Source organism: Camelina sativa, chromosome 12 (assembly GCF_000633955.1).
Source record: "Camelina sativa cultivar DH55 chromosome 12, Cs, whole genome shotgun sequence".
Taxonomy (NCBI): Eukaryota; Viridiplantae; Streptophyta; class Magnoliopsida; order Brassicales; family Brassicaceae; genus Camelina; species Camelina sativa.
In genome coordinates this window covers 7,742,870-7,754,495 of record NC_025696.1, presented here as the reverse complement: position 1 = coordinate 7,754,495, position 11,626 = coordinate 7,742,870, and the positions used below count along the sequence as shown (strand labels likewise).

The 11,626-nt window shown below is 39.7% G+C and overlaps 5 protein-coding genes and 1 non-coding gene across 6 annotated transcripts; 2 read left to right on the top strand and 4 right to left on the bottom strand.

The window, feature by feature from the left end:
- TRNAI-AAU lies at positions 90-163 on the bottom strand. The gene has a single exon. It is a non-coding gene; the product is annotated as a tRNA-Ile (tRNA).
- LOC104730771 (probable pyruvate kinase, cytosolic isozyme) lies at positions 590-3,097 on the top strand. Its single transcript, XM_010449979.2, has 3 exons — positions 590-1,027; positions 1,593-2,054; positions 2,127-3,097. Exons 1-3 carry the CDS (start codon positions 809-811, stop codon positions 2,937-2,939), a joined length of 1,494 nt encoding a protein of 497 aa, XP_010448281.1. The 5' UTR covers positions 590-808; the 3' UTR covers positions 2,940-3,097.
- Positions 3,446-5,250, bottom strand: LOC104730770 (E3 ubiquitin-protein ligase RNF115-like). The gene is made up of 2 exons (XM_010449977.1): positions 5,044-5,250; positions 3,446-4,708 (listed from the first exon to the last, which is right to left on the bottom strand). Exon 2 carries the CDS (start codon positions 4,662-4,664, stop codon positions 3,579-3,581), a length of 1,086 nt encoding a protein of 361 aa, XP_010448279.1. The 5' UTR covers positions 4,665-4,708; positions 5,044-5,250; the 3' UTR covers positions 3,446-3,578.
- Positions 5,402-7,546, top strand: LOC104730768. Its single transcript, XM_010449975.2, has 8 exons — positions 5,402-5,685; positions 6,015-6,081; positions 6,322-6,399; positions 6,538-6,590; positions 6,683-6,819; positions 6,915-6,979; positions 7,089-7,147; positions 7,235-7,546. Exons 1-8 carry the CDS (start codon positions 5,443-5,445, stop codon positions 7,322-7,324), a joined length of 792 nt encoding a protein of 263 aa, XP_010448277.1. The 5' UTR covers positions 5,402-5,442; the 3' UTR covers positions 7,325-7,546.
- Positions 7,605-8,838, bottom strand: LOC104730769. The gene is made up of 2 exons (XM_010449976.2): positions 8,394-8,838; positions 7,605-8,163 (listed from the first exon to the last, which is right to left on the bottom strand). The coding sequence occupies exons 1-2, from the start codon at positions 8,753-8,755 to the stop codon at positions 7,674-7,676; spliced, it is 852 nt and encodes a 283-aa protein (XP_010448278.1). The 5' UTR covers positions 8,756-8,838; the 3' UTR covers positions 7,605-7,673.
- LOC104730766 (gibberellic acid methyltransferase 1) lies at positions 9,048-10,783 on the bottom strand. Its single transcript, XM_010449973.2, has 3 exons — positions 10,198-10,783; positions 9,586-9,873; positions 9,048-9,500 (listed from the first exon to the last, which is right to left on the bottom strand). Exons 1-3 carry the CDS (start codon positions 10,678-10,680, stop codon positions 9,138-9,140), a joined length of 1,134 nt encoding a protein of 377 aa, XP_010448275.1. The 5' UTR covers positions 10,681-10,783; the 3' UTR covers positions 9,048-9,137.

The following is an 11,626-nucleotide window of genomic DNA, read 5'->3' as shown; positions in this document are numbered from 1 at the left end:
TAAGGGAAAAAAAAAGATGAAGCTGGAACACGACGACGTTTTAGAACCACCCTATGACCAAAACGTTTGGTTATTAAAACCAAAAAAAATGGCCTATACAGAGATCGAACCTGTGACCTTCGCGTTATTAGCACGACGCTCTAACCAACTGAGCTAATAGGCCATTACGTTATGCTCTGATACATATATATACTAGTAAAGAAATTGATGAGGCAGGTTTCTTTCAAGACAACTATCAAGTGTTACACATTTTAATGTACTTTGTTAATGTTAATACAAGAATTTCAAATATCAAGTGTTCTGAGTTTTAACATATTTTGGGGTTTATGCGATTAAGGTTTTGTTACTGTAGACTTCTAAATTCTGATAATCTACAAAATTTTAGAGAATACTAGATTATTTTTTTCCATAAAAAAATACTAGATTCCATGATTAAAACGGATATGTAATTGTTGTCCGGAGTGAAATAACAAAAACAAAAAAAAATGATGTATTTGTTAATCTTTATTATCAATTACGGAGCTATTTTATATCACAAAACCAAAAAATTACAACATAATTTCTTCATTTTAGCCCCCAAGTGATTTTTAGTTTTTTTTTCCAGCAACCTGCGTTTAGGTTTTGCCTCTGCACCTCCCACCAACCAACAAACTTGCATTTCCACATCAAAGGTTACGAAGAGATCTGTCTCTGCCTTGTCCTCCAAACCAGATCTCTCTCTCACAGTATCACAGTCCGTGATCGTCTCGGCCGTGTCGTCGTCTTTTGTTATTATTTTTGTGTCATCGAGATCGGTTACTCTACTACGATGGCTATGGAACAGAGGCCAAAGACTAAGATCGTGTGCACACTCGGTCCAGCGTCGAGATCCGTTCCAATGGTCGAGAAGCTTCTTAAGGCGGGGATGAGCGTGGCTCGCTTCAACTTTTCTCATGGATCTTATGAATATCACCAGGAGAACCTCGACAATCTTCGTCAGGCTATGCTTAACACTGGCATGCTTTGTGCTGTCATGCTCGACACCAAGGTCAATCTTCTAACAAACTTTGAGTTATATTTGCATTTATATACGGATCATGCCATTGCGGCGTTTTCTTCCGATTTGCGCTGATTGATTCATGTCATTTCTGATTTTAGCGTTTTTGTATTGCTTGGTTTCTTATAGTTCTGATTGGTGTATTCCACTTTTGATCTGAGGACACTCGTTTTGTCTCGTGATATTTGTGGTATGGTACGTTGTGTTATCACTAGGAAAAATGTGTGTTATATAGTTACGTATTTTTGCTACTAAAAAGTTAATAACAAATAATATCTACAAACTATCACCAGCAAAGAACTGATGTTGGTTGATTAAGACTCTTACTTTTGTCATCTTCAAGATGAAGACACTGTCAATAAAGTTTTTGCTTGAAATTATCACTTATTTGTCTGTTACTTTAGTTCATGTAGCTTAATGTTACTGTTTTTTTTTTTTTTTATAGAGGCCTTATTGTTAATAGTCTTATGAACCTGACAGATTATATGTTTTGAAGGACCCTTTTAATTGGTTTCTGAATAATGCTATAAGAAAGAATTTTGCATTTGTTTGGCAGGGACCAGAGATTCGAACCGGGTTCTTAAAGGATGGGAAACCTATCCAGCTGAAACAAGGCCAAGAAATCACCATTTCGACAGACTATGATTTGAAAGGTGATGATAAGACGATTTGCATGAGCTACAAAAAGTTAGCGGAAGATGTCAATCCAGGCATGGTGATACTCTGTGCCGATGGTACCATCTCCTTAAAGGTTCTTTCTTGTGACAAAGCAAAGGGCACGGTTCGTTGCCGTTGTGAGAACACATCAATGCTTGGTGAGAGGAAGAACGTTAATCTCCCTGGTGTTGTGGTTGATCTCCCAACATTAACTGAGAAAGACAAGCAAGACATTCTTGAATGGGGAGTTCCAAATCAAATCGACATGATTGCTCTGTCTTTCGTCAGAAAAGGTTCAGACTTGGTACAAGTTAGGAAGCTACTCGGGAAACATGCCAAAACCATTCTTCTCATGTCAAAGGTACATCCATATATACGCCACTCAAACTAATATCACATTTTCATATGATATGTTAACTTTTGATATTGTCAGGTTGAGAACCAAGAAGGTGTGGCCAATTTTGATGACATCTTGATAAACTCAGATGCGTTTATGATCGCGAGAGGTGACCTTGGAATGGAGATCCCAATCGAGAAGATATTCTTAGCTCAGAAAGTGATGATCTACAAGTGCAATTTCATGGGGAAGCCAGTGGTTACAGCGACTCAGATGCTCGAGTCTATGATAAAATCCCCACGACCAACAAGAGCAGAAGCTACTGATGTTGCTAACGCTGTCCTCGATGGCACAGACTGTGTCATGCTGAGCGGTGAAACCGCAGCAGGAGCATATCCGGAGCTTGCTGTCCGTACAATGGCCAAGATATGTGTGGAAGCAGAGAGCACACTGGACTATGGAGACATCTTCAAGAGAATAATGCTTCACGCTGAGGTTCCCATGAGCCCGATCGAGTCACTTGCTTCCTCTGCAGTCAGAACCGCTACTTCCTCTAGAGCCACTCTCATGTTGGTGTTGACCAGAGGAGGTAGCACGGCGAAACTGGTGGCTAAGTACAGACCAGGGATACCCATTTTGTCTGTTGTAGTTCCGGAAATCACGTCCGACTCTTTTGATTGGTCGTGTAGCAACGAGGCACCGGCCAGACACAGCCTCATCTTCCGGGGTTTAGTCCCGGTGCTGTACGCTGGATCAGCTAGAGCCTCGTTTGACGAGTCAACAGAAGAGACTATCGAGTTCGCGACAGAGTACGGGAAAAAGAAGCAGCTGTGTAAGACAGGAGACTCCGTGGTGGCTCTCCTCCGTACAGGTAACGCTATTGTTATCAAGATCGTGACTGTCAAGTGATCTCATTTACGCGTTATTCCGGAGTTTTTTTAGCGTTCTGGATATTAATCATAAAGTTTACTACTCTTGCTTGACATGGAACTCCAAGTCTCTTTTGATTTTTTGTTTATCTTTTCGTGTGGTTGACAAGTTGAAACTTCACACATTACATAATGTTGTTGGACCATACTTTGCTTTGTTTGGTATGAGTGCAATTGCATAACGAAAGTCTATTTTTTGAATATATCTTTGCCAAAATGCGTAACGTGAATCATTTGGCTCGTGATCACAGAGCTTTGGGATTCGTATTTAAAGATAATGCGTTGCATGCAGTCCACAACCAAATTCACATGGCCCTCCCTCTCAACATAAATACCTGTGTCCATCTTTTTATGTTTTACAAAAAAGAAAAAAGAGTACTTTTAACGGAAACTATTGTATACACAAACCAACCCAAAAGATCATCAGCTTCATCTGGGCAAAATGCAAATAGTTTGAGTGATAATTTATTTCTGCAGCACATCAAATCAAGCAAGATGATATAAACATTGAAATAAAGGACTCCATTCATCCAAAGTGTTTATTTGTTATATTCAAAAATCTGAGTGAACAAGATTTTATGTACTACAAGCTGATGAATAGTGATGATGTTTATCCTGATTATGAGTTCTCGCCAAGATGAGATGACCCTGAGGCCGATGCGGATGAAGAAGAGGAGGAAGAAAATAATCCGCTGAATGGCCACGGAAAAGAGAACCTTCTCTCGCTCACATTACCATTGCTTGCATCAACTTCCATATTCTCATTACTTATGTTGATCTCTAGAGTTCTTGTTCTCGGTCTTACCGGATCTACCTTTGTATCATCATCAGGAGGGAGTTCATACCGGCACACAGGACACGAACTGTGAAGCTGGAGCCACGGTACTATACACCGGATGTGAAACTTGTGCTTACATGGCATCTCTTTAGCTTCACTTCCTTTCTCAAAATCATCCAAACAAATCGAGCATTGCAATGGCTCACTTATCTTGACCGTTGGGAGATTCTCCACGGCTTCTTTTCGAGCTGGAAGAGTCCCATGCCTGATAGGATCGTTATCAGCTAGATGTTCAAGCAAGTGGTCTAAACTAGGTCCAGCAAAGTAATCTCCAATTGCAGAAAGAGAAGTGTTGTTCCGGTTATGATTCAAACTCGTCGATCCCTGAACAACAGCTGATTGATTAAACGGGTCTCGGTCTGAGCTCTCATACTCGGAAGTAATCCCTTCACGAATCCCCTGAAGCAACTGAAGTATGGTAGCAGAGCTTCTCCGTCTCCTCCTACGGATAGACTCAAACTCTCTGTCTAAATCAATCTCTCTACCTTGTTGCCTGTGCCTATGACGACGATGATGATGAAGATGATGAACATTGCGATCATTTCCACCAACATCATCAGCAGCAGCAGCACCATTGACCTCATCATCATCATTATCAACACCAAACTCTGTCCTCCTAAACCTTCTACGTCTCCGAGGATTGCTCATCATTCCAACCAAGATTGGACCCCATAGAGACAATGCACGGTCAGTACCAAAATCAATCTCCGGGTCTTGAACCTCCCTTAGACCACTGCTGCCACGGCCATTAATCTCACCGCGCATTTCCTCGACAAACCCGCTTTGGCAAAAGGGGCATTTGATCTCAGCATCAATGATTGGATTCACCATTAGTGAACACATATGACACCAATACCTAGCTGCCATTGCCTCTTCCTCCTGCTTTCCTTCCCCACCCAAATCTCTCGCTTCTGAAACAACCAATAAAATGATGAAAACCTATAAATTTCCCACCTTTGTTTCACCCGTTTCATATTCAGTTTCAGCAGATCTAAATAAAGACAACGACATTCCCAAAAACTCATCTTCAACAAAGATCAATAGCTCAATATTCAGACAAGGAAAACGCAAGAAAACCAAATGCAAACACGAATAAACTAATTAAATAATTGACGAAAAATGAAAACTTTACCAACCAATGAATAATTGAAACCAGAGCTAATCCGTGAAAAAAAGAAAACTCCCAATTCTCATAGAGTAATCTAAACAAAACAGATACAAAACCAAACCTTGTAAATGTTCTTACCTTTTGGAGATCCAGAGGAAAAGAAATATTTTCTTCTTTAAATGAGAGATCTCCACCAAGATAAAAGAGAGCTCTTTTATTTTGTCTTTTTTATCTTCTGGGAGGAGGTCTGCAGAAATGGTGGGAGAAGAAAAAAAGCGGAATGATGGAGGAAAGGTACACGAAGACGAAGACGAAGACGAAGAAAGAGAGAATGCAATGTTATAGTTGCAGACCCAATCTTAAAGCCCATTAACTTCAAAACTCTTATATAAAGGGGCCGGGTCGAACTTAACCGATTAAACCAACTTCTAATTTAGAATCAAATTGAACCGAATCGAACCGAACCGGTGAGAGGTGAAGTTGAAAGAAGAAGCGTAGCGTTTGTCTCGGGTGTCAGAAAAAGGCAAATCGGAGACGATGAGCGAAACCGAAGCAACCGGCGTTACCGACGATTCGGCTCCAGCGATCGCGAATGAAACTGTTTCTGATGCGACGGAGCATAAAGCGATCGGAGTGGTTGATTCGGTGGGGGAAGCCATGGGAGGAGCAGAGAAATGGGTGGGTGATCTCCAACAGACGGTGAAGGAATCGACGGATTCCGCCATGCGCTCTGCTCGTTCCTTCCGTGAAAACTCGACCTCTCAGTTCCGCTCTATACAGGTTACTAATCTCTTCTTTGACTCACCATGACGTTTCTTACGAATCGAGATTCTTATTAGCAACAAATTTTCAGGATTTCAAACCATGGATTTCGAATTCAATATCTCGTAAGCAATAATTACTAGAAATGAGTTCGATTCGAAATAGATTTTGCTCCGATTAGACGTTTTTATGTATTGACATGGTGCTAAGTTTTGTTCATATGGTGAAATCTTCTTGTTGAATAATAGCATTAGAACTTATTGGCAGTGATCCCATTCTACATTTGTGTCTTCTTCGTCACCCGTACAATCCTGTTGTAGTTTTGATATTGGTTTCTGAAATTGCAGGATTTCATTCCACATGCTTTGACTCAATATAAGAACTATGAGAATGCTTTCTTCAGCAAAGTAACAGGTAATTTGTAGCCAAATTATACTTGCAGACTAATGTAGTGCTTAGGAACGAGTATTGTAGATCAAACCATTGAGATATAACAGATAGTTGCCCAAAACGTTCTTATGTACTTGTAGTGCATCTTGTAGTGATCTGAAACTATAATCTTCTTGCAATATTGATTGATCAATCCTCGTGTGATTCACTAGATTTGTCACGGCTTATCGATTGTATCCTCTGCTGGTTTTGTTTTCTTTGCAGAAGAATTGACATACGCAAAGGAGCATCCAGCTGCTGCTGTCGGGATTGGTGTTGCTGCTAGTCTTGTTCTGATGCGAGGTATAAGTATAAGATAACCTCTCTTATCACTTTTACAACTTACAAGATTCCTTTGCGTAGGAGCATGAAAATAGTATTACATCTGTTTTACTTAGATGTATCTTGTTTGAATCTGATTTTCTGTTGTTTTACTTACAGGCCCAAGAAGATTCTTGTTTCGTCAAACACTAGGCCGATTTCAAAGCGAAGAGGTATCTACCACTCAAATTTTGTTCGTTGTTAACTTTCCCCGGTTTGTGTCCCTTCTCTTGTTTTTACATCAACTTCAAAATCATCTCTTCAGGCACAGTTCTTGAGAGCTGAGAAGCAAGTTCAGGAGTTGAACATGTCTGTAGACTTGATGAAAAAAGAGAGCAAGAAATTGCTTGAGAGGGCGACTTTAGCAGAAAAGGATATGAAACGTGGTCATTCTGAACTCATGTATGTTCCAAACATCGACGCTCCCACTTATTTTCCTAAGCTATTGACATCATTTGTGTTAATATGGCTATTGGCTACTACTGTTATATCTGTAGGAACTCTGGAAATGATATACATCGTCTTGCTAAGTCCGTCCACAAGGTTGAATGTGAAGCTGCAGGTAATGTTGAACAAGATTTATTTTTACTCCCTTCTCCCTTCCGATGGTATCTTTGATGATGCCGCTACGTCGGATTTCAATTTTACACAGAGATCTCTGTTCTCTGCAGATTTGATGGACGGACTTCGGCAAATTCCTGGAAGGGATGCTATCAAGCTTAGAGCCGAAGTGAGTCTGACTTTCTTTCTTCTCTCCCATTGTTTTAGCTTCATTGCAATGAACGTCTCATCAAATTCTTATGTCTTGACTCATTAGGTGGCTTCTATGACTTCGCTCTTGAAACAGAAGAGGATTGCATTGAACAAAAGGATCTTGAGTATGTCTGAGCTAGGACTTCCCGTATGATATATTCAACACAAATCCACAATTTTCTTGGGCCTTCTCATAACAAAGTTTGTTAGGTATTTTTCCAGTTGAGTCGCAGTGTACTCTCGTCCATAAACATCTGACTCTATCTGAAACCAAAAATCTGAGCTTGAGACAACTTGTATACTGTGTTTTTCACCTGATTCCTTAGATTTCTGTCTCGGAGAGAATTAATTGAGTGGGAAAAATATTTGTGCTTGAGTTTGGAGAATCTTAATTTTTATTAGTCTAGAAAATTCATAAGAAACATATAAGTTACTGAATCAATCAGTGATGCAAATTTATAGAACATGAAGGTTTTCAATAGGCTAGTTTTGAAACGTAACATCTATGGGAAAGGGACTGTGGGCCATCCACCCACGCGACTCGGCGATCCAACCGCTCTGATTGGTCTCGTCATGTTAAACCCTCCGGACGAGCAAGAAGCTTCAGTCGTCGGACCGATCCGACCATTAATGTCCAAAGTCCGCTCTCTCCTCCTTAGACGCTCCCTATTGAGAAGAGTCCCTAACTTATCTTTCCCCTTTTTCCCCTTGACCGGAACAGGTATCATCTCCAAGCCCATCAGCTTTGCAACCACCCCTGTCTTGCACCATACTACACTTTCTCCAGCCACCGTCCGAGGCAGGCGTTTTGTCTCCAAGCTCGTCTGGCTTAATCTCTTCGATGTCCGGTGGTCCCCGCAGTGGGATCTCCGTCCTTCCTGTAATGTCATGTCAACACTGGTGCCAAGCTGGCGCCGGAACGATGACCGGTACATCGCATCCTTACCGTCCAACGAGAAACGTGGGTACTGATTCAACGCGTTCCTCGCAGACCTTAACGGGGGCACGCAAATATAACATAAGTTAGATATACAAACAAGAAAATATAATAGACAATCAAACATTCTGAAATTATATAACTAATTTTGTAAATCGAAATCAAAACCGGCTCGTCTAAATTATTACCATACTAAAAAAAAAAAGAAAAAAGTATGGTAACTATTCGTAAGAGTTCATGAGTCATCATGAATATTTTACCATGTATATAAATAAGCATGACGCACCTCAAAATATCGGAACTGTTAACGCATGACATCCGAACGGGCTGATAATTTAACTTATCATCAACATCATCGTAGTTATCATAAGTACCGTAGTAAGATTCACGGAGTCTAGCTCTTCGAACAAGATCTTCTTCAACCTCTAGCTGAAGTATCATCTCCTCTAGCGTTCTTGGCGACCCTCCACTGAAAGGGGTGTTTTCAGGAGTAACCGAAAGGCCCACATCATTCTTTTGATGCTGGTTTAGTGTAGAGGTCGAGCCATCGCCGCCACAAGAGCTCCCGAAGCCGCTACGTGCACCTCTTCCTCGCATTCTCGAGGCAATAGAGTATTTTTTGAGGAAGAAGAGAGAGATATCTTTCATTGTTTTTGTTTGGAATATTGTCTTAAGGATTAGAAATTGATCAAGAAGCCATGGTGGTGTGTGGTGTGATAGGAATGAATACGGAGCTGTTGCCTGGTGGGAGATATAGTTTCTTTTAAGTTTTGGGTTAAAAAAGAATTAAGTTTATTTTGACGTTTTAATGAGTGTCACGTGGGAAAGTGTCATTGGCGGTCACGAGGTTCTCTTTTTCTCATTTTTCACGTATTGTGTGATACATAAATGGTTTGTTTCACTTTTCCGATCCATTCTTCGTAGTTTTTCTTATCCGAAAGATTGTAAAATTTCAAAAGTTATGGAAATAATGCTTATGAAATACAAGGGTCTTTACTCTGATAATACTACATGTACATAGATAATAACATCAAACCCTAATTGCTGAAACAGCGATCATATGATAAAAAGCGTCTTGGTTGAGAATATCTTTGTCGGCAGCAGCTCGAATTGCGTAACGTTCGAAGAGCTTAAGAGTCAGGTCAGGACCGAGATAGGCCTGAACAATCGGCTTTAAACCGGCTTGAACATAGTTAGCCCTGGATCGACCATACGAATCCGGATCTTTCATCAACTCTTCCTGCTTACCATTCATGTGATCAGCTATTTTAAAATTTTCCATTTTCTCTATCTTAAAACCACCACAACGATCAATCGCAGCAGCGATCTCCTCCGAGCTTCTTAAGTACACCGGAATGTTAAAACCATCTCTTTTCTCCTCTTCAATTAAACCCTTTTGCAAGCTCAAAAAAGAGATGTTTTGTAAAATCCATACATAAAACATGAAAAGCTTCACAAAAGAAACATCATGAGATTACCTCGTCTACTAGATCTTGCCAAGCTTGATCCATCAAAGTTGTGAAAGGGTGCTTCAGAATCGAGTTAGAATCACCGATTTGGCTGACTGAGCCAGATGGTCGACCACCCATCAACATGAACAACACTCCTCCTACCACAATCTCCTCTTTGCGACATTTCAAGAACTCGGCTAAGTCCTTATCTGATTGCTCCGCGTATGCCTCAACGACTTCTTTATCTGCTCCTTCAGTCCACACCCTTCCCTTGTTCCATGACTTCGATCCTTTCTCCATCACCTTTTCGGGTATCTAATTAACATTATATCCAATGTACATGGAAATGTAACGTTTTATGGTTTTTCATTAAAAAATGAAACATTATAGGTACACCAAAAAAGAACAAAATCAGTTACAGAAATAAAGTTGGTTCGGACTTTATCAATTGTTGTTTTTGAGATATCGTTCATTAACATTCACATTAGAAAAAATCTACTTTTATATAGTTTAATTAGTCTAGTAATCAATATGAATCTACAAAATATATACCAACTGTTCATCACCCTTCATATATTCACCAAAATTAGCATAAGTACTTAAAAGATGTTGAATAAATAGAGGATGATACATATATACCTGAGAGAGCCATTGTAAGGCGCTCATAGTCACAACGACATGGAGCTCTCCTTTGGGAAACAGCCGCTTATAGAACGACCCCGGAGCGCCAGCCGCGAAGTACTTCCGGCTGGAACCGTTGATTTTCTCATCCAACGACATAAACAACGTGTTGAAGTCGTTAGAAGGCAAGTCAGAGAAGAAGACCTCAAACTCCGTCTCGGTTTCTCTGTCTTCATCCACGGCCAGCTTCCGCCGTAACACCTCAACCACCGTGTCGATCGTGGAAAAGGTGTTGTCTCCGATTGCGCAACCTAGATCGGCTATCTTCAGGTGAGAGTAGGAGCATCCTTTGGTAAGCTGAATAGAGTGGATAGCTGACGTCAGCATTGGTTTGCTCAAGGCTAAAGCTGCGGCGGGACCGTAACAGTTTTTCACGTAGCTGACGGCATCATCGCCTCCTTGCATGGAGAGCACGTGCTCGAGGCTCCGCGACGACTCCATATTTTTTGGGTGTAAATGTGTGAACGTTATGCTAATGTAGTTAAATAAATTAAAATGAAGAATCTATTTGGTTTTAGAACTTACTGACTCTCAGTGAGGTTCAAACATCTCTCTCTAGTCTCTATATATATTACTCGATCGGTAACATTATTCACTCAAAGGCTACTTCGTCGTCGTTTTAACGTCAATTTAAGACATAACGTATAACTTTAAAATATTGGACTGCATGCGTTACTTTATGAACCATTTATATTCAAAAAGAAAATATATTAGATCTTTATTTTTGAAATTACCAACAAAAATCCTAATGGTCTAAAAGTAACGCAGTTGTGTGAACGTTATGCTATTAATGTACTTAAATAAATTAAAGAAGGGTCTATTTGGTTTTAGAACTTATTACTGACTCTCAATGAGGATCAAACATCTTTCTCTATATATATTACTCGGTAACATTATCCACTCAAAGCCTACTTCGTCATCGTTAACTTCAATTTAAGACATATAACATTTCCTTCAAGGGACTCTGAAATATTGGATTCATTTATGAACGAACAATTTCAAAAAGAAAAATACATTAGATATTTATTCTTTGAAATTACCAACAAAAATCCTAATGGTCTAAAAGTAACATAGTCGTTGATAGTTATCAAAAAAAAAAAAAAAACATAGTCGTTGATGTGTCACTAACTCACTATGCGGTTTTAAACTCGTATAAATTCATGTTGTTAGAAGAACCAATATGATATAATATTATTAACTTGCGATTTATAAAGAGTTGTTAAAGAGAAACTTCATGTTAGTAGACGCTTTCAAATTTCAATGTTTCCCACGAAACTAAAATTTAATATTAATAAAATTGTATGAATTATTATGAAATAATGAGGATATGTCGCTATCTCTGGAGTCTAAAAGAGATTAGCAGTTGGTTTTGACTTTTGACAAAGGA

Coding starts and splice junctions, on each gene's coding strand:
- LOC104730766 (XM_010449973.2), bottom strand. CDS start 10,680: ATGGAGTCGTCGCGGAGCCTCGAGCACGTGCTCTCCATGCAAGGAGGC. Junction 9,874..10,197: donor CCTTACAATGGCTCTCTCAG/GTATATATGTAT, acceptor AATGTTAATTAG/ATACCCGAAAAGGTGATGGA. Junction 9,501..9,585: donor GGCAAGATCTAGTAGACGAG/GTAATCTCATGA, acceptor AGCTTGCAAAAG/GGTTTAATTGAAGAGGAGAA.
- LOC104730771 (XM_010449979.2), top strand. CDS start 809: ATGGCTATGGAACAGAGGCCAAAGACTAAGATCGTGTGCACACTCGGT. Junction 1,028..1,592: donor CTGTCATGCTCGACACCAAG/GTCAATCTTCTA, acceptor TTTGTTTGGCAG/GGACCAGAGATTCGAACCGG. Junction 2,055..2,126: donor CCATTCTTCTCATGTCAAAG/GTACATCCATAT, acceptor TGATATTGTCAG/GTTGAGAACCAAGAAGGTGT.
- LOC104730769 (XM_010449976.2), bottom strand. CDS start 8,755: ATGAAAGATATCTCTCTCTTCTTCCTCAAAAAATACTCTATTGCCTCG. Junction 8,164..8,393: donor AACAGTTCCGATATTTTGAG/GTGCGTCATGCT, acceptor GCCCCCGTTAAG/GTCTGCGAGGAACGCGTTGA.
- LOC104730768 (XM_010449975.2), top strand. CDS start 5,443: ATGAGCGAAACCGAAGCAACCGGCGTTACCGACGATTCGGCTCCAGCG. Junction 6,820..6,914: donor CGTGGTCATTCTGAACTCAT/GTATGTTCCAAA, acceptor TTATATCTGTAG/GAACTCTGGAAATGATATAC. Junction 7,148..7,234: donor CTATCAAGCTTAGAGCCGAA/GTGAGTCTGACT, acceptor TTGACTCATTAG/GTGGCTTCTATGACTTCGCT.
- LOC104730770 (XM_010449977.1), bottom strand. CDS start 4,664: ATGGCAGCTAGGTATTGGTGTCATATGTGTTCACTAATGGTGAATCCA.